The sequence below is a fragment of the Protomyctophum bolini genome, assembly GCF_963924005.1.
Source record: "Protomyctophum bolini genome assembly, chromosome: 6".
In the NCBI taxonomy this organism is placed as follows: Eukaryota; Metazoa; Chordata; class Actinopteri; order Myctophiformes; family Myctophidae; genus Protomyctophum; species Protomyctophum bolini.
In genome coordinates, this window is record NC_137867.1 from 25,325,330 (window position 1) to 25,344,397 (window position 19,068).

Genomic DNA, 19,068 nt, shown 5'->3' on the forward strand with positions numbered 1-19,068 from the left:
GGGCAGCGGACTGACCTCTTGTATGCATCTATGGTATGCATGAGGAGTCCAAGCTGCTTCTTTTCACCTGACAGGGTAGTTTCACCGGCCGGACGTAGCGCGTGGAAGGAACACGTTATTCCGACGAGTTAGTCTCATAGAGTTATTCTAAGGTTAGTCTAAGGTTACACTGTACACACGCACGCGCACCCACGCACACAACTCACACACGCGCGCACACACACTCACACACACACACACACACACACACACACACACACACACAGCACAACGCACACACACACACACACACACCGGAGGCGGAGCTCTACATTTTATTCAGGCGAAAAAGGGAACTGCTTTGGGTCCTCGCCGCGTTACGCATTTCTTTTGCGCATGTCAAACAACCAAACAACACGTGTATCGGCCACTGGTTACTTAGTGTACGGAATGCTATGTTTACATAGTTACTAGACTATTAAAACTACATCTATACTTGTGCGTTAGATCGCGTATCCCTTAAGAAATGGGTGGTGTTCAAAAGAAAAAGGTAAGTGCGCACATTAAAGTAATGTCACACAGATAGATTGTGTGGCCATCGCTGTTAGCCGCTTTAGCTAACATAATAGCGGCACACTGAAGTAGACTGTTAAATAGATTGACTGGTGTTTCTGGTTAACACGCTGAAGTTTAGAATATCTTAACTAAAGTAGTCGCGTAATGTCTGACAGGAGATGTCTTTGTTTTTGTAGTTCGAGAGGGGTTGTGCCACCAACTACATCACCAGAAACAAAGCTCGCAAGAAGTTACAGCTGAGTCTCGCAGATTTCAGGTACAGTACTAGTATTGGTCAAGAGTTTTTTCATTAGAAGATCACTTTTCTTTATTAGACAGAAATTAATGTAAACAGCACGAGGTACAGTCAGAGATTTGGGGTTACGGATAAAACAAAAGGTCCTGGGGACTTGTTTTCATTGTGGTCCTATGTGTTCAATTAATCAAAAGCATAAAAATAACAAAATACAATGTCGTCAACAAATATAAAAGTAGAAAAATGGCAGCAGTGAATGCCATCTCCTTTCTATGGGAAAAATGAGTTTACTTCGCCTTGTGGTCTCACCTGAAAGATGGATTTTCAAGCCTATTTTGAAGGTAGCCATGTGATCCACATTTTTTAAGGGATGGGGTCAGGGCGTTCCACACTTGGGGGCAGAGTAGTAGAAAGAGAATTTTCCCAAAATTGTTCTACTAGTTCTTACCCGTTCTGAATATATGAACATATATATATATAGAATATTAGTGGTCCATGACATGAAAATGATGTTTGACAGTCAGCAATAGTGTTGCTTATTGTAGATTAATTTTCGGATTTTCATAGACCTGGTTGCTTGTTTCCCTCTCAGTCAATGTGGCAACCCTGGTCAGTGCCGTTGACAATTAGTGGTGGGAACTTTCGTTCTTTTCAGTGAACGGATCGGTCGTTCGTTCGTTCACTAAAATGATCCGTTCATTTCGGTCATTTCGGTCATGTCCCTATAGGATCTCCCGCACGGACCATACTCTATGGCACGGACCCACCAGTCACTCGAACGAGTCGTTCAACTTCAATCATTGGCCGAGCCAGGCCGATCGTCCTTCCAGGCTATGGGATTTTCTCTGGGAGGGATGGGGTCTAATCTAATCTCCTCTTGTGCAGAGTAGCCATTTTTTTCCCCTGCGGTCTATGGTAGTAGCAGAGTAGCACTGCCAATTAGCATCGAACATTTGCACTCGTTATAGCTAAATACGGTATTAAAAAAATATGAATTATGATCGAAAATCTCAGTTACAATGAAACTGAATGGAGGTGTTTTTTTGGAGGGTAACTGTTCCGTTTTGGCAGAGTCAGACGATCCGCGATGTCAACACCAGTCACTCCTCCCAGTCTCCCCCAGTCATGAAGCCTTCTACCCGGGCATAATTTCTTCTTTACGTCCCCTGTCTGTCTGGGACCACCAGAGCTCCAATAGCTATAGCAATTATCACAATTTAAATAAATAAGCATATAGAAACTATTTCACATTAACAATGTTGGTAAAACTAAGATATTTGAGGGGAAATATATAATTTATATTTTATATCCACAAATAAAATATTATCATTGATTAACTCCATTCCTCTACGCCCCTCCTATATTTAATCTATACTAACCAATTATGGTAATATGAATTGTATGCTATTAGTATAAAGAAGGAGCCTAATCTATTTTCATTTTTTTATAGCATTAAATACTATATATTTATTGGTATGCATTAGCCTGTTTATTTTCCATTGATATAATTTCACCATAATATTATAATATCACCATAATAGTAGTACATTTAAACAGAAGAGAGCAAATTTAATAACCAGTCACTTTAATAACCAGGTGGACCACCTTGTTCAATTCATCAAAGAGTGACAAACAATCAATAAAGCAAGCATTAAAAGTCCACAGACTTGGCTGCCATGACATCACAGGGGAGCATGAATAAAGCAAGCATTAAAAGTCCACAGACTTGGCTGCCATGACATCACAGGGGAGCATGAATAAAGCAAGCATTAAAAGTCCACAGACTTGGGTTTCCAATGCTAGACAATGTCAGACCCAAGTCAATCATTATATATATATTATATAAATAAAAACGTATGGGTTTCCAATGCTAGACAATGTCAGACCCAAGTCAGTCATTCGTACACACTTCACAGTTGGTTTACAGCACTTCGTTCAGTCACCACCCCCTTCTCCCGGTCGGTTATACTGTTACAGCTCTTTGAACGAAGAACGAAACTTTCGGTCTCCTCGGTCAATGTACCTTTGTACCAGTATGACCGATCCGACCCACTTTGAACGAAGAACGAAACTTTGAACGAATGATTTCGGTCTTTCGGTCAATGTACCAGTATGACCGATCCGACCCACTTTGAACGAAGAACGAAATATGCATTTCGGTCTTTCGGTCGTATCGTATGACCAGTCACCACCCACTTCTCCTCTGCAACTGTGTTGTGCGGCGTGCGCTGTGGGAGCCCTGGAGACGGAGAGCATGGCCCCGCCCTGGCAGGCTCCGTCTCGCAGCCTCGCACTGAATGAGAAGAGCAGCCGGGCGACTCCCCGTCATTTGCATTTTGAACGGATCGTTCACGGAAGTGACCGGATCGGTTTCGTTCACCAAAAAGAACTAGTTCTTTTGATTCGTTCGTTCATGACCGACTCATCTCTATTGACAATGTAGCTTAGCAGTTAACACAACAGCTAGGAGGAGCAGCCTTCTGGCGTGGCCGCGTCATGTTTAAAAGTATTTTGCGCAATTTATGTCCCCGAATGTATGGATATGGCTCCATCGCTGCCTCTTTCTTTAGTAGAAAAGAAGTAGAAATTTAACGTTTTGCAGAGTGTTTCCCGTCCGCGCGCGCGCACACACACACACACACACACACACACCGCCTCCTGGCCTGAGGGGGTTGGAGTGATGTAAAAACAATATTTGAACAGTGAAATACATCGGTAAAATCGGTAAAAAGTAGGCTAGGTTCATTCTGGGAGCGTGCAGATTTTGTTTTGCGTGGAAATATGTGTGCCAATAGTGTGGCTCGGTCGGAGATAGACGACAACGGCTGTGCTGTGTATTAGGAGACACACACAGACGCGGTGCCAAATTGTATAGGGCACATTTTGTTGTGTTGCAGCAGTAGCTAGAGGAAGCATGCCAGTGGGGTAACGGTGATAACGGTGGCCTGTGATGCAGGTGTCGCTAGGGGACGGAGGTGCGAGGTTATTCACTAATAAATAAATTATTAATCATTAATGTGTCAAATGGGAAAAAGGGCTCCGATAAGACCTCCATATAATTATGGTCCATGCCTGTGTGAAAAGTGAGAGTGATTCGTGCAGTTAATGAGGAGATGATGCTCTGTCAGTGACATTCAGACATTCAGATATTCGATGAATTATAGTATGATGATGATGATGATGATAGGTGGGTGTCACCACATCGTTGTCTGTCGCTTCCTCTATATTGTTCGGTCGGTGTCCCTCACTTTTTTGAAGTAGTTAGTCAGTAGTATTTGGACATTGAGGGCAAAGCCCATTTGACTACCTTTAAAAACCAATCCCATTTTTATTGCTTAAACCTGAGCCATCCCAGACTAGCAAAATGTGTTGGAATTACATGGGCTGCAGGCCGAGAAGTAGTTGAATCAATTTGTTTTGGGACTGAAGATTTGTCTGCTGCTCACAAACTAATCTGACGTCCTGATTTCAGACGCCTATGCATTCTTAAAGGCATCTATCCTCATGAACCCAAGAACAAGAAAAAGGTGAACAAGGGATCCACAGCCCCAAGAACTTTCTACCTGCTGAAAGACATTCGCTTTTTGCTCCATGAGCCCATTGTAGGGAACTTCAGAGAGTACAAGGTATGTTCACTTTCATTCTGCACAATATCTCGACAATATCATTAGCCAAAAATTGCAGATCTACATGCTCACAACGCATTTGGCGAAGAGTTTTTTTTTGGGGAGTGTGTGTGTATGGGGGGGGTAAAGGATCCCTGGCTAATGACCTAAAATGAACTATTTTATTTATTTTAGAAATAGATAGTTCATCTTTTGACAATGCCCGTCGCAAGTTGATGTCAGTTGGGCAAATACAAACCAGAGTAATGTAGTTAGAGAGTGGTGACACGCTTTGATCTCGCTGCAAAGCGGGTGCCTATGGGCGATGGTTCCAAACATTGCTCCTATGGCTGGAACTATTCCATTGAGATAGAATGAGCACTTCCGCATTCCATTGTTACAATGAGAGTCAACGGGAGTGTCATTACTCTCTTACTAGATTACTCTGATACAAACTTAACAAACGTATATTTAGGGTATATTAGGTCATATACATCATGAAGATATTATGAATAGATCAAAACATTGATGATGCAAACAAAGTGTGTGTGTGTGTGTGTGTGTGTGTGTGTGTGTGTGTATGTGTGTGTGTGTGTGTGTGTGTGTGTGTGTACACACGCATATATTGATACACACACAGTACAGTTTTTTTCAGCATCACCACCAGTGTCTAGACTTTTCTAGACACTGGTGTCTCTTCATGTGTTGAATTTAAATGTTTTTATATATTGTGATTTCCTTATGTGCCCAATCCAGCTTGTTACATTACTAATACTGTGCTTTGTCCTTATCTTAACAGATATTTGTACGAAAACTGAGGAAGGCATATGGAAAAGCAGAATGGACAAGAGTGGCGAGACTGAGAGACAACAAGCCAGCCTATAAATTGGACCACGTTATCAAAGAGAGGTGAGATCACTAAGGACTAGATGTCTAATGCACTAATGTGCACATTACACAGCCACTTATTAAAAAATAGAAGCAAAACGCATGCATTTCAGGAGGAACCATACAAACTCAAACTTTGAGAGGAGAGAACACGTGTTATCTGAACAACGCTTGTATATTGTACTAGAATTTCGCGGCCGCTCATCCCAGAGTTACTTTGCCGTTACTTTACTTTGCTATGGGAAGAAGGAAATTGCGGGAGTTGACTCCACATGTAGTAACGGATGGGTTATTAGTTATTATTTTGTGTCCTTATTAGTGTAGTGTAGTCAACACGTTATGGCTCATACACACAGCCCGGTATTTTCTCCGATTATGCTGTCGGGGAGCATTTTTGGCGCTGGCCGACAAAACCGCTGATCTGACGTTAAGTGGTGCCCAAAAGGTAGATCACACTGTACTGTACTGTACTGTACTGTACTGTACTGTACTGTACTGTACTGTACTGTACTGTACTGTACTGTACTGTACTGTACTGTACTGTACTGTACTGTACTGTTGTTGTTGTTCTTCTTCTTATTGTTAGTATTACATGGGTTATTGTTCTGATGCTGTTTGTCCAAAACACACAATAACTCCTCTCCCACCGACGTCATGTGTTATCTTTAGCCACATAGGGCTGTATTTTGCGTGTCTTAAGTACCAGGTCTTATTCCCTAACTTGAGTAAACTAAAGACCTGGAGGCGTGATCAATGCCATTTGGCTATTCTGAGTGGCCAAAGAGCATTGACCACGCCTCCAGGTCTTTAGTTTACTCAAGTTAGGGAATAAGACCTGGTACTTAAGACACGCAAAATACAGCCCATAGACTCTATCTGACCCAAATCAACCTAATGTTAGTAACAAATCTATTGTTGTAGATTGTGAGAAAGGGATGTCAGAAAGCCAATCGTTGTCAGTTTACTCACAGCACAGCACCGTCACTCCTGTCAGCTAGGGTTGAGCTGCACTGCAGGGTCGAGCTGCTTAACGACGACACTGTCTGTCAGGCGTACTGTAGTAAATATAGGACTAATATGTGCATGGAATGGATAGTGCGTGATAACTTTAGACTTGTTATAATAGATATATTCATTCCGTCGGTAAATCCCTGTAGGCTCTACCCACATATTGGTAGCCTATATTAGCCCAATATTGGCGTTACACATTTCACTTGAATAATGTGTGCGCGCGTGCGGCGTGCGCATGCGGAGAAAGACAGTTATTTAATGAAACCACAATGTGTCTGTTGTTTTAGGGCATGTTACAACCTTGTACTCTGCTGTTAAAAATTACTATATTTGGTCCTGTATAACGTCTGACTGCAATCACAGTATCACACCTGTAACAAACCGCACTGTGGTTAGTTTGGAAACTAACTGAGTTTGGCATTGTCAGGGAGACCATGGTCCGTTTGTTTGATCCGCACCAGAGTTTGAATGCGCGTTCAGACCAAAGGAGTAAGTGGACCATGGTCCCTTTTTAAATGAACATAGTGTGAAAGCACCCTAAATGTAGTGCCAAGAATCAACAGAAGAGGGTGTTGTGATCACTTTTTCTAAAAACCAAATAAACTCAAGCTGTCAGCGATATCCTGTCATATGAATAAGAATCATCTATTTGTAAACATGATGTAGAATCTATAAATAATTTCTGGTGTTTTCTTGTCGCAGGTATCCCACCTTCACTGATGCCCTTCGTGACGTTGATGATGCAGTCTCCATGTGCTTCCTGTTCTCCACCTTTGCTCGCACAGGAAAATGCCATGTCCAGTCAATCCAGCTATGCAGACGTCTTACTGTGGAGTGGATGAATTTTGTAATCATGTCCCGTGCTCTCAGAAAGGTATGAGCCAACAGTTTTTGAGTTTGCCGCAAACAAAAATATTTTTTGCAGATAATTAAAGTACCGTATACAGTGTCATCTGTGTATTATATCTCTCTCCCTCCCTCCATTGAATAGTATATTTTTTGTCTGATAGGTATTCCTCTCCATCAAAGGAATTTACTATCAAGCTGAGGTCCTTGGACAACCCATTACATGGCTCGTACCCTACCAGTTTGCTCATGATGTAAGTGCAGAATGATGAAATGCGAGTCTGACAACTTAAACAAATAACAATCTATGTTGCCATTCATATTCAGGAAATAAATCTTATTGTTGCCATAGTATATCGTGGTACTGGCTGCCATGATCTCTCAACTGAGTGTATCAGTCCTCCTAGGATTAGTACAATGACTGTATTTGAGAAATGTGGTGTTTGTTGACTAAACATCGATCGTCATACCTTCAGTCTGTTAGTTATACTGTATTTTGAGTTTCAATCATTAATAGGATCTCGGGTTTCGTGTTTGCAGAACTGATTGTGTCAACTAAGGCCGGGCAGTGGAAAATTACTAATAACTGTAGATTCATCGAATAAGCAAGAAGCTTATTTTTTCTAGAGAATCGAGATTGCTTTGAAATCGTATCACCCAGACCTCTTATGAACTGTCAAGTCGATCTGAAAGCAGACTGCAGTTTTATAGGAAGATGGGTTTAACTGTGACACATGAGTGTGAGTGCTTTAGTAATTCTCAAGTATAACTTCTTAAAGCCATAATGTGCTTAAATCTAACCTTTGCTCTTCCAGCACCCTACTGATGTGGACTACAGGGTAATGTCCACCTTCACAGAGTTCTATACTACCCTTCTGGGGTTCATCAACTTCCGTCTCTACCAGTCTCTCAATCTAGTGTACCCACCAAAGGTACACCATAAAGTTGTTATTGCTGTATTAGAAACGTAATTTTTTTGTTTGAATACTGTATATATGCACAGAAGTCATGACTTCTGGCCACTTTAATTTCCAGCTGGACAGCAAAGAGCTGAAGACGGAGGATGAGGAAGACTATGCCATGGACTCGGAAAGTGCCCTAGAGGTAAGAGACTATTGAAATGTTCTCCATTAAAGAGAGATGTTAATGTTTGGTGCAACCTTGGGTTGTGTTGCTACTATCTGTCACCTCTGTGCTCTGTGAGTGAGAAACCAGAACATTTCCATAGACTCATTGTATGGCAATAAATAAATAAAAATCATGCAGACAATTGGGTACAAACAATGTCGAATTTGTCAATAAACCAGGTACTGGTATGTAATTCCACTTTTAATTGATGGATAAAATGCCTTTCTGTTGTAATTTAGAAACTTTCAGCCCTGAGCTCCAGCCTGGCGAGGGTGGTTTCCACAGTAGAGGAGGAGGAGGCTGAGCTTGACCACTTCCCTGCTGAAGAGGTAAGGATATTATTCTGTGTGTGCATTTATCTTTAGTGTTTGAAGAAACGCAAAGAAGACATTATTATTATTATTATTATTGTCAACATGTCATGCAGGAGACCGGCAGAATTAAGAGATCAGATATTTGTCGGTGAACTTATGTAATTAGAGATGTTGGACTAGAGATCACACCTCTATGGCTAGTTGCTATGGATGATATCTTTGTCACCCTGGCAGGGTTGTTTTGCCTGACTGGAAAGAAACGTAAGTTGTATAGCTAGTATCTGGGCATGATATCTAAGACTATATATATTTAATTGTTGCTTCTGTGATTCAGGAACCGGAAGTATTGTCTTTTCTTGCTTCCTATTTCACTTTTTCCCCATTGTCATTGTTGTCATGCTCACGTTACAACAATTTTTCATATTTAGCAGGGACCAGATTATTTAGCAGGGACCAGATCATTTAATATTAGTCTTATTTACTAATCTAGAGAGTATGCACATGCATGATTTTCATCTAGACTGAGTGGCAAAACATTGAGCAGCATGGAGTGTTGGAGTTTGGAAGCGGTCTTGACGGTCTTGACGGTCTTGACAGAAAGTAGCTCATAACGTTTCTATGGTGGAAAAAATAATTCAAGCTTTTCATACAGCTGCAATGTTGGTGAGTTTAACATAGTTTAATGCATGATGGATGAATGGGCTGTCAAGGCCAGAAAGTAGTTTTTTGCCACTCAGTGGGCGTTCCCGCATAACTTCCAGGTACGATGATGTCACACGCATACCCTCTATAGAGGTAAAATAGTTGTGCTTGGCACAATCATTCAAAATGACAATGATATACCCTTTTAGAAATTATGGGTAATTTCTAACAGCCATTTTGGATTTCCCTTTAAAAAGCCATTAATATGTCCAAATGTTTGGAACCCCTTCTAAGATGGTGAGATACAGCCTAAAGAGTGTGTACCAAATTTGGTGCTTTTATCTGCTGCGTAACGATTTTGCAATTGTTTCGCCTAATCCCCCTGACTATAAAGAGAGGTGTGAAGTTTGGGGGAACCTTAGGTGTAATGTTTATTTAGCAGGGACCAGAGTTTGACCAGAGCATGGTTTTGTCTGCAATATATTTTGGTAATGTTATTGGTTTTAGATGCACTAGAGCAATGCTTCACAAATGGGGGTACGGGGTCCCGTATGGAGGGTACTCATCTATACGATGAGAGTGACTACTATGTATAGTTGTTTGTTCATAACGCACAGAAACAACGGATAATAAACTATATTTTGATGATCATAGCCAGACAGCTGTACAACCCACAGTTCTACTAAAGTTCAAAATGTATTTTGAAATCTGATAGTCTTTAACACATTCTCTAGGAGGATATGGAGAAGATGCAGGAAAGAGAAAAGGAACAAAAAGAACAGGAGGCCCAGAAAAAGCTCTTTGATGGACTCAAGGTCTTCCTCAATAGGGAAGTGCCCAGAGAGTCCCTGGCTTTTATCCTCAGGTAAGTGTGAGCTGCTGTGACCCAAACCACATTCAAAGAGGAACCAAAGAAACGGCTAAGCCTTCATTTATGCGTGTTCATTTATCACTTATTGCTTCATCAGGTGTTTTGGGGCTGAGGTGTCCTGGGACAAGTCTGTTTGCATTGGTGCCACATTTGATGTGACAGATGAGACCATTACTCATCAGATTGTTGACAGACCTGACATGGACAAGCAGTACATGAACAGGTGGGTTTTATTGTTGTGCATTTCCAATAGTTCTTCCTTTACAAAACAAATCACACCGTGTGAAGTGAGGGGCGCTCTTATCATCATACATCAACTCATTCCGGCCAATCATAAGTTACGTCCTCACTTTTGTCTTCAATGTTTTTGTTTAGATGAACACTCAACATTTTCCATTCATTGTCAATGGCATTTAATGTTTGTGTAGGACAAAGTTTGTGCACACACAACAAAAGCTGGACATAGGAGGGGCTAGCGGCCCTTTCATAGCTATTTATATTTTTGAGCAGGCATTCCATTAGTGAATCTTAGATTCTGGAACATTTAGCTGATTGAGCATGTGTCTCTCTTCCTTCAATGCCCCCTCTTACATGTCGTGGTACCAACAATACTGCCTTTGAAAGGGGGACTTCCTGCCCCTTTGCTTCAAAGGGGCCCTGTTCTTCATGGTGTTTGACAGACTACCCCCCCCCACCACCATTTCAGCCAATTGTGCCTTTATTATGAACTATCTACCCCCTCAGTCATGCTTGCTGATTTCCTGAACAACGTTTCAGTAATTCCATATTGTAGTTTTATATCGGTAACATGTAATGAATGTTGTCTTGGTAGGTACTACATCCAGCCACAGTGGGTTTACGACTGTGTCAATGCCAAAGTCGTCCTGCCAGTGGCAGACTATTTCCTTGGCGTGACCCTTCCACCCCACCTTTCTCCGTTTGTGGTGGAGAAGGAAGGAGACTACGTGCCACCAGAGAAGCTGAAGATCATGGCGTTACAGCGAGGAGAAAAACCTGGTGCGAAGCACACCACTTTAACCCTGCTGTTCCAATTTTGTGCATGTCATTACTCATTATAGATGTTTTAAACTTGTAGATTGGCTATTTTAGAATTTTGTTGTGGTTCAGTCAGTGGTTAACATTACACTATGCATATATCCCTTATCCAGTGATGTATAAGAATGTATACAAAAATAACATGTATTTGGTCTCTCGTAGTGCAAGAGGAGGAAGAAGAAGATGACGAGGATGAAGACGAGGAAGATGATGATGATGTCGATGAAGAGGACGATGAGGAAGAGGCAGATGAGATGAATTTGAAGGAAATGGAACAGCAGCGTTCTCAGGGCAAGGTGAGAGGTCATTGAGATTAAGAAGACATTTGTCCTGTTTTGTTTTTATTAATGTTAAAATACTTAATTTTCCTTTCCACTTTACAGTCTTTGCCAGTGAAGGTCACTCCTGGGAAACTTAACGTGCACGAAAACCGTGCACGCTTGGAGCAAGAGGAGAAGGCAGAAGAGAAACGTCTGGCCATCATGATGATGAAGAAAAGAGAGAAGCATCTTTACGACAAGATTATGTTTGGCAAGAAGAGAACAATCCGAGAGGTTCGTGCGACTTTCTTTTGAGTGAATATACATGTACGGTAGTTGTTGATACAAGAGTCATTATGTAGGTACAGCTACATGATGGGAAAACTAAAGTGGCTGCATACTTAACCTTGGTCCCATCATCTGTTTGCTGTCTGGCATGCTGCCATAGAGAACATGGGGATAATGGTTAACAGTGTTGTATAGCCCAGGCCTACAAAGCTTGCATGTTAAATGATGACCCTTACAGAGGACAGGTGACCTACCTTCAAAAAGTGTTAAATGCCAATAGGTTCATTGCTCCCTCAACTGTTCATTAACTCAATCTGCTCTCCTCCCCCACAGGCAAACAAGCTAGCCGTCAAGAGGAAAGCTCATGATGATGCCACCAAGGCAGAGAAGAAGAAAAAGGGCAAGAAACAATAGTCATTAGATAAGATGACTGGACAGACTTATGTAGCTTCATAAAGTTGCATATTGATTGATGTCTCATGAAACTCATGAGTTAAGTGTATGATAGTATGCATCGGCTGCGTCCCATATGGCGTGGAAATGGTGGTCAAGTCACAGAAGGCTGAAATGTCGGATCAGAAACATAATTTTGTATTGTCTGAGTTCTCAGATTGTCTTTGCTTTATAAGAATTCTTAATGTTTATGTTTTATGCATTAATAAATTGCCTCCACTTTAATGGTCTAATGTCTACAGTAAAATACCCACATTAGTATATTTTGCTGTATATATTTGTGATTGTGCAAGTTACCACACGTTATCACAAGTTCCATAAGCTGTTGAATAATTAGTACCTTTTCCTCCTTTACCACTGAATGTTCTATTCACACGGCATTAGCAATGCTGAATAATTTAGGGTTGTAGGTGTGTTTGACAGATCAGACGGGCTACGTTGTGTCACATGCTACGGCTGTAAAAAGGGAAGCCTCAGCCATCAAAAGGTGGAATCTCGAGTCCACAACCTTAAGTGTCTACTTCCATATAGAGACAGAGATCACTATGGTGTCACTGCGTGGGGGGTCAGGGATTGGTCTGTGCCTGAACAGTGGGTGGTGATGACGGAGGAGGAGCCCGCTGTGATCTCAGCGGGCTGAGGGCCAGGCCAGTCATGCCCTCCACTACTCAATCTCTTCATTCTCTGACTGACCTCGCTGGTCTTCTTCCCCTCCCCACTCACCCGCCGCAGGCCTGATGCGCATTCCACGCATGCCCGCCCAGTCCAGGTCTCAGCCTGGCACTCTGTGTGCGTGCACGCCAAGGCACACCCATTCAACAAAAGCGTTAGTGTTGAGGCTGGATGCATAGCGAGTGGGATGAGCAGCACGAGCCCTATGCTGTCTCCCTGTTTGTTGAAGGGCCACAGTGTGCTGAGAGAGACAGGGAGAGGGCCCCTACTGTAACGGGTGAGGCGTTAACCACATACAGTATTGCTACACCCCGTCTCCCACAGCCAGATGGACTTGTTAATCCCTGGTGGATGTCCATTTAATTCTCCATTGACACAAGCGCTCTGTCTTAATTTAAATTACATTACAGTTTCATCTAAGATTTTAAATTCAACATACCGGTATTCTAGTATTCTACAATAACTAAACATTTTCATAAACTTGTATTAAACTATGTCTTTATTTTGTCTAGTTTTTGTATTATATGCTGGACATTGTCACATTGCATTGCATGCCATACCAACATTTCACTGCACATCATTGTATGGGAGTGATGAGTAAATTGGCTTGGATCTTGAAGTGGAAAAACAAACCCTGTTACATAATGTGATACCTTATCTTTTTCACAATTTAGATCATTGCTACTGTAGTGTATATATATATATATATCCATGGTACCAAATGTTACCTTTATGCGGCATGGATACACTTTAATCCAAAATAATGCATGCATTGGATAGGTTTGCTAAATCAGCATTTTGAACAATACAGAGAGAGTGGTTTTGATCAAGTGGCACAATTAAGCCTTTGTGCCTCATCTTTCTGCATTTGTTCTTTTTATACCATTTGCCAGCCCTCCTATCAGCTTGCAGCTCCAGAGTCCAATGGCTTCACTCAATAGCCCTCTGTATGCAGCCACAGAATAGGGCCTATACTCCCTCCCCTTTCCCTCTCTCTGCTTTCCTCCCTCTTCAAACTGACAAGTGCTAGTCCCCTGACAGTGAGCCTGACGTCACAGGTGGCTAGATGAGTCTCCCTGTGGTGCTTGATTCAGCTGAATCTGTTTTAGAATTTAAATTGGAAGAGGCAGAGGCTAGAAGCATCGGGTGTATGCCTACATGTAGAGCGAGAGAGGGAAGACAGCACCTGGCAGGTGAATGATATTCAGAGCGCTGGACTGTGCGGTGTTAATGACAGCGTGTGTATGTCAGGATCAGACACAAGTCAACAGCAGGGAGGGCAACTTGTCTAGGACATTTGGACGAGAAGGGGGAAAGGCTGTACATAATGCACTTGGTAGTGAAACACCTACCATAGGTTTCTGCTTGGATTTATGTATGAGGGTAAGGAATCATTCTCATTCTCATTGAATTCTCAAACATTTTCTGATCACAATTACTTGAGCATACTTACTTCTATGTAACTATGTTGGGAAAAAAATGCTGTTAAAACTACAGATCGCAGACATTGTATAATATATTACACATTTTCATGCTATGCTGAGTATCAACACTGACTGTTCATAAGGCAATGTCATTACTTTACCTGACTGGATGTTCATTCTAGGAGCGTAATAGGAAAACATTTGTTTCATGGAATATTAGCAAGCTTGTGCTAAATATATAACTTGCATATGCACTCATTTAAATTGTATTTACAGTATATCATGCCAAAGAGATATAACAAGACACAGTAGACTTTCTTAAATAAATTGCCTGTGAAGATATTTCTAGTATAGCTAAGCGTACAAAGTAATGCTATCAAATAAACGGGTATCTATGGCCCATAGGGTTTGGAGTGTACAAACAAGATTGTTCTACTTGCTAAGCAGAACTACTCCTAACCAGCCTAACCTGCTTCATATACTGTATTATCTCCCATCACGGCAGCCGGCAGAGAGGAGCTCCCTCACAACATGAATCCATAATAGGCTCTTCATGGAGCCCAGACAAAGGAAGAAAAAGTCCTAGCTATGTTTGGTGAACAATATTTGAGTAGGCTGCTCTGCTGATACGAAGTCTGGATTATATATAAACTATATTTGCCTTCATGAATAAACTTCAAGGTTTCTTCAGCACTTTTCATAAAAGACAATTCAAAAAAAGAAATTCATAAAAGACAAATAAACAACGTCCTATAGCTATGAACAGTAAGATTGGGTCAAATCAGTTTCTGTTTACTCATTATGGTTGCTATGGTCGCTGTTCATTAAAGGATATCAGACTCAAGATTCAGAACTGTTTTTAAATACATACAACGGTTCGTTTCAAAATGTGAAATGCAACTTTTTTTGTGATGAATGAATGTTTTATTTCAGTCTTTAATCGGCTGCCCTAGCTATTTGTCTTACTGATGCAGGACAAGAATGCCATTCTCATATATTCTTGCTGATTCATATTTGTCATTTTATCTAGCTAATGTAGCATAGTTTATGTTGCACCATTGAGCTATAAATTATCCAAATCCACACAACCGCTGCTGTTATATTCATTAAATGGTCACTTGAGATGCTGTCATATTTTCACATTCATAAAATGGCACTTGAGATGAACAATTCAATGGTCTCACCTCTGATACTTAAGATCTGATACGTCATTTTGGAAAGAAGACACTTATTAAGGTTACGTGTGTGTGTGTGTGTGTGTGTGTGTGTGTGTGTGTGTGTGTGTGTGTGTGTGTGTGTGTGTGTGTGTGGGGCCGTTACTTTATATTGTAGAGTCAGACTCTTGGTCATCTTATTACCGGCTGCAGGGCGAATGCTGGCGTAGTGCTGGCTCACTTTCCACAGGAGTGCATTATTTATTATACAGACAGGTGCCAGAGAAACACAGGGCAGGGCATAGGTATGCTCAATAAACAATTATCCTCACATTACTAAATGTTGATGAAGTGCCAATGTAGGCTATTCTTCATCTCATGACGTGTTTCCAGTGGTGGAAATAACAACGAATATTTCCTTAACTACAGGTTTACAGTACTTAATTCGAAGAGTATCTGTATTTTATTACTTTACGTTTTGATGTTTTTGGAAACTTAGGACTTTTACGAAGCCTGATTTAAAATAGAGTAATATTGTACGTTTGACTCCATTACATTTCTATGAATATTATTATTACTCCTTACTTTTCAGCATAGCTTTTAAATCAATTTAATTTTAATTTAAGGACTTCTTCATGTTTGAATGGTTTGATGGCACCAGTGTGACATGTCCAAATGTTCTTTTCAAAGGCTTTTGTCAACTAAGAACAAGATGCACCTATGACGTGCATTGGAATGGATTTGTATCTTTTAGGGATGTTTAGCTTCTGGCAGAGCGCTAATGATGATAATGATGATTGTTTTCCAAGGTAATCTGTAATTCACCCGGACCATGGTTGGAAAGCAAGGGAGGCAGTGGAGGTCCATGTGCAAAGGCCTGGTCCTTGGTACCCTTCTAACCAGCTGTATGATCCTGCTATACTGCCTGTCTAGTCCACAGGTCCACTTCAATCTACCTGAGTAAGACTCATTACAATGGGGAAACCTGAAATGATTGCATTGTATTAAACATCTATTACATAATGATACAATCTTGTGTTGCGCAAACCTATGTCAGATGTGGACCATAAAGTTAAAATGCTGTCATCTGATATGTGAGTTAATTTACTCCACAGTTAAATGTATTATTTCACCTTCAATGTGTGCAGATATAGAAATGGGAAAACACAGAAAGAAATGGCGGATTTAGCTGTGTATGGCATGTTGGGATTTATTGTAAACATTGTAAATGAGAGCTTAAGTAGTTTAATTATGGTAGTATTTATGATTTGATCATATTTGCTTTCTCTAGGGTTCCAGTGCCTTACTCCTGTGCCCACCGTCCGGCCCAGTCTCACATCCACCAAACCACAAATGTCTCCAAGCGGGCCAAAGGAGTCTGCACTCCTAAAGTAGATGTCATGTTCATGAAGACTCACAAGACGGCCAGCAGCACATTCCTCAATATCCTGTTCCGCTTTGGAGAGAAGCACAGGCTCAAATTTGCCTTCCCTGACAGTAGAAATGACTTCTTCTACCCCACACTTTTCCAACGTTCCCAGGTTAAAGACTACCGGCCTGGAATGTGCTTCAATATAATCTGTAATCACATGCGCTTCAATGCAGCCGAGGTGGTCAAACTGCTTCCTATGGATACTTCTTACATCACTATTCTGCGAGACCCTGCAGAGCTCTTTGAGTCCTCCTTCCACTACTTTGGTCGTCTGGTGCCCTTGACCTGGAAGATACCAGGGGAGGACAAGCTGACAGAGTTCCTACATGATCCCCATTACTACTTTGACCCAGAGGGCTTTAATTCATTCTACCTCAAGAATCTGCTGTTCTTTGACTTTGGACATGATAACACCCTGGAGCTGAATGATCCACAGGTGCAGGAGGGCATCAGATCCATCACTGACCGCTTTCAGCTGGTTATGCTTGTGGAGCACTTTGAGGAATCACTCATCCTCCTCAAGGACACCCTCTGCTGGGAGATGGATGACCTGCTCTTCTTTAAGCTCAATGCTCGCAAAGAATCCACAGTGTCTAAACTGACCCCTGAACTTCGGGCAAAGGCCCTTGAGTGGAACGCAATAGACTGGAAGTTGTATCAACATTTCAACATCACCTTCTGGAAGAAAGTGGATGCTTATGGACGAAAGCGTATGGCAAACGATGTGGCAGAGCTCAGACGGAGGAATGCAGAGATGGCATCCCTCTGTATTGAGGGTGGTCACGCCGTAGATGCTGGCAGCATTCAGGACACAGCCATGCAGCCCTGGCAGCCTATCGGTGAGAAGTCGATCATGGGTTACAACCTGAACAAGAATGTGGACAAGGCCCACCGCAAGTTGTGCCGTAGGATGTTGACACCCGAGCTTCAGTATTTGACAGAACTGGGGGTTAACCTGTGGATCACAAAGCTATGGGGTCATGTTAGAGATGTCATTAACTGGTGATAAAAATATAACTGGTGATTAGACACAATAGCAAGAGGGGCCAATTCATTTTGAATGAATAATTTATGGGTGAAGTTGACTGAGAGCAAAATGTTACTGTTCGTTTAGTGTGTTGGATTGTGTCACATTATTACCAGTCATCAGTATTGACTTGTTATCATGTTTGCAGGCTGTAATTTATCTGAAGGATAGGCTATTTTAGAGTTTCTCAACCTTTTTAGGCCACAATCCCCCAAATATTCATATTTGAACTGGGGACCCACCACCCTGATAAACACTCGGGATGTAATTAAGGGTTGAGGAATTCCATTTTCGGTTCCACAGCTAAATATTGTGAAGATAGCCGATGTACAAGCTGATGTTTGACCAGTTTTTATAGTAGCCTATTGTTTGTTGATTACTTTTGATGCAGTAATGATCATTTTATTTTTTGAGGTATTAAAAAGGACTTAAGAGTCCTTAAATGTGTCGGTCCTTAAATTTGTAATCTGGGGACCCTCCAAAAATCATGTGAGGACCCCAACCCATAGGTTGAGAACCAGTGGACTATTTGACAATACCATACTCACAATCTACAAAAACTGAAACGTTTATTACATATAGGCCAAGCCTACTATTGTATAGTGTCTGTGAGTCCCATTTCACACATTAAAATATTTTTGTCCTTGTAGATGTTAATTTTAACTAGAGTATTGGGGTGGATGCTATGTGATTTTATGTGTTTGTTCTTTTGAAGGAATTACAGTCAAAGGTTGCCATGTATTAAGGTTAAATGTGAGAGAAAGAAATGATGATGTTGGATTTTCAATACTTTTCTTATTTTGTGCTGGTTACTTAATTCGGTCTGAGTCTGAATAGTTCTAAATTGTCAAAATCCTGTAATGTTCATCCACCAAAGCAAGGGAAATAAGGTAGGCCCATTCCAGACCCCTGGCAATAAACGATAATCTTTTTTTTCATCTCTGTCCTCAAAATAAAATGAAAGTGAAAAATCAATCAATATTCCTTTTTCTGGTCAGATTATTTACTGCATAATAATAATTATAGTATAATCTATGTTCCACGTTATTCTAGCATATTAGTTATAAAGCTATAGTACTAACATTGTATATATTATTATTATAATAATATAATCATTCTAGGTTACTACTGGTCTGTGAATGATGCACACTGCGACACCAAAGAGGGCCTAACGTTATAAAGAAGAAGAATTGATCAACTGCCTGCC

The 19,068-nt window shown here is 41.2% G+C and overlaps 2 protein-coding genes across 3 annotated transcripts; both read left to right on the top strand.

Moving 5' to 3' along the window:
• Positions 1 to 321: 321 nt before the first annotated feature.
• On the top strand, positions 322 to 12,377 carry pes (pescadillo). The gene is made up of 15 exons (XM_080765352.1): positions 322 to 529; positions 732 to 811; positions 4,263 to 4,416; positions 5,195 to 5,304; positions 6,997 to 7,168; positions 7,305 to 7,394; positions 7,956 to 8,072; positions 8,176 to 8,244; positions 8,508 to 8,597; positions 9,959 to 10,089; positions 10,193 to 10,318; positions 10,928 to 11,112; positions 11,314 to 11,447; positions 11,535 to 11,705; positions 12,033 to 12,377. Exons 1-15 carry the CDS (start codon positions 506 to 508, stop codon positions 12,111 to 12,113), a joined length of 1,734 nt encoding a protein of 577 aa, XP_080621478.1. The 5' UTR covers positions 322 to 505; the 3' UTR covers positions 12,114 to 12,377.
• Positions 12,378 to 13,907: 1,530 nt separating this feature from the next.
• On the top strand, positions 13,908 to 18,802 carry gal3st1a (galactose-3-O-sulfotransferase 1a). 2 transcript variants are annotated; one of them, XM_080765491.1, is made up of 3 exons: positions 13,908 to 14,017; positions 16,212 to 16,362; positions 16,694 to 18,802. In XM_080765491.1, exons 2-3 carry the CDS (start codon positions 16,235 to 16,237, stop codon positions 17,838 to 17,840), a joined length of 1,275 nt encoding a protein of 424 aa, XP_080621617.1. In that variant the 5' UTR covers positions 13,908 to 14,017; positions 16,212 to 16,234; the 3' UTR covers positions 17,841 to 18,802. The 2 variants fall into 2 exon arrangements, with proteins under 2 accessions (XP_080621617.1, XP_080621616.1); XM_080765490.1 differs by having other exon boundaries at positions 13,909 to 14,207.
• Positions 18,803 to 19,068: the final 266 nt, after the last annotated feature.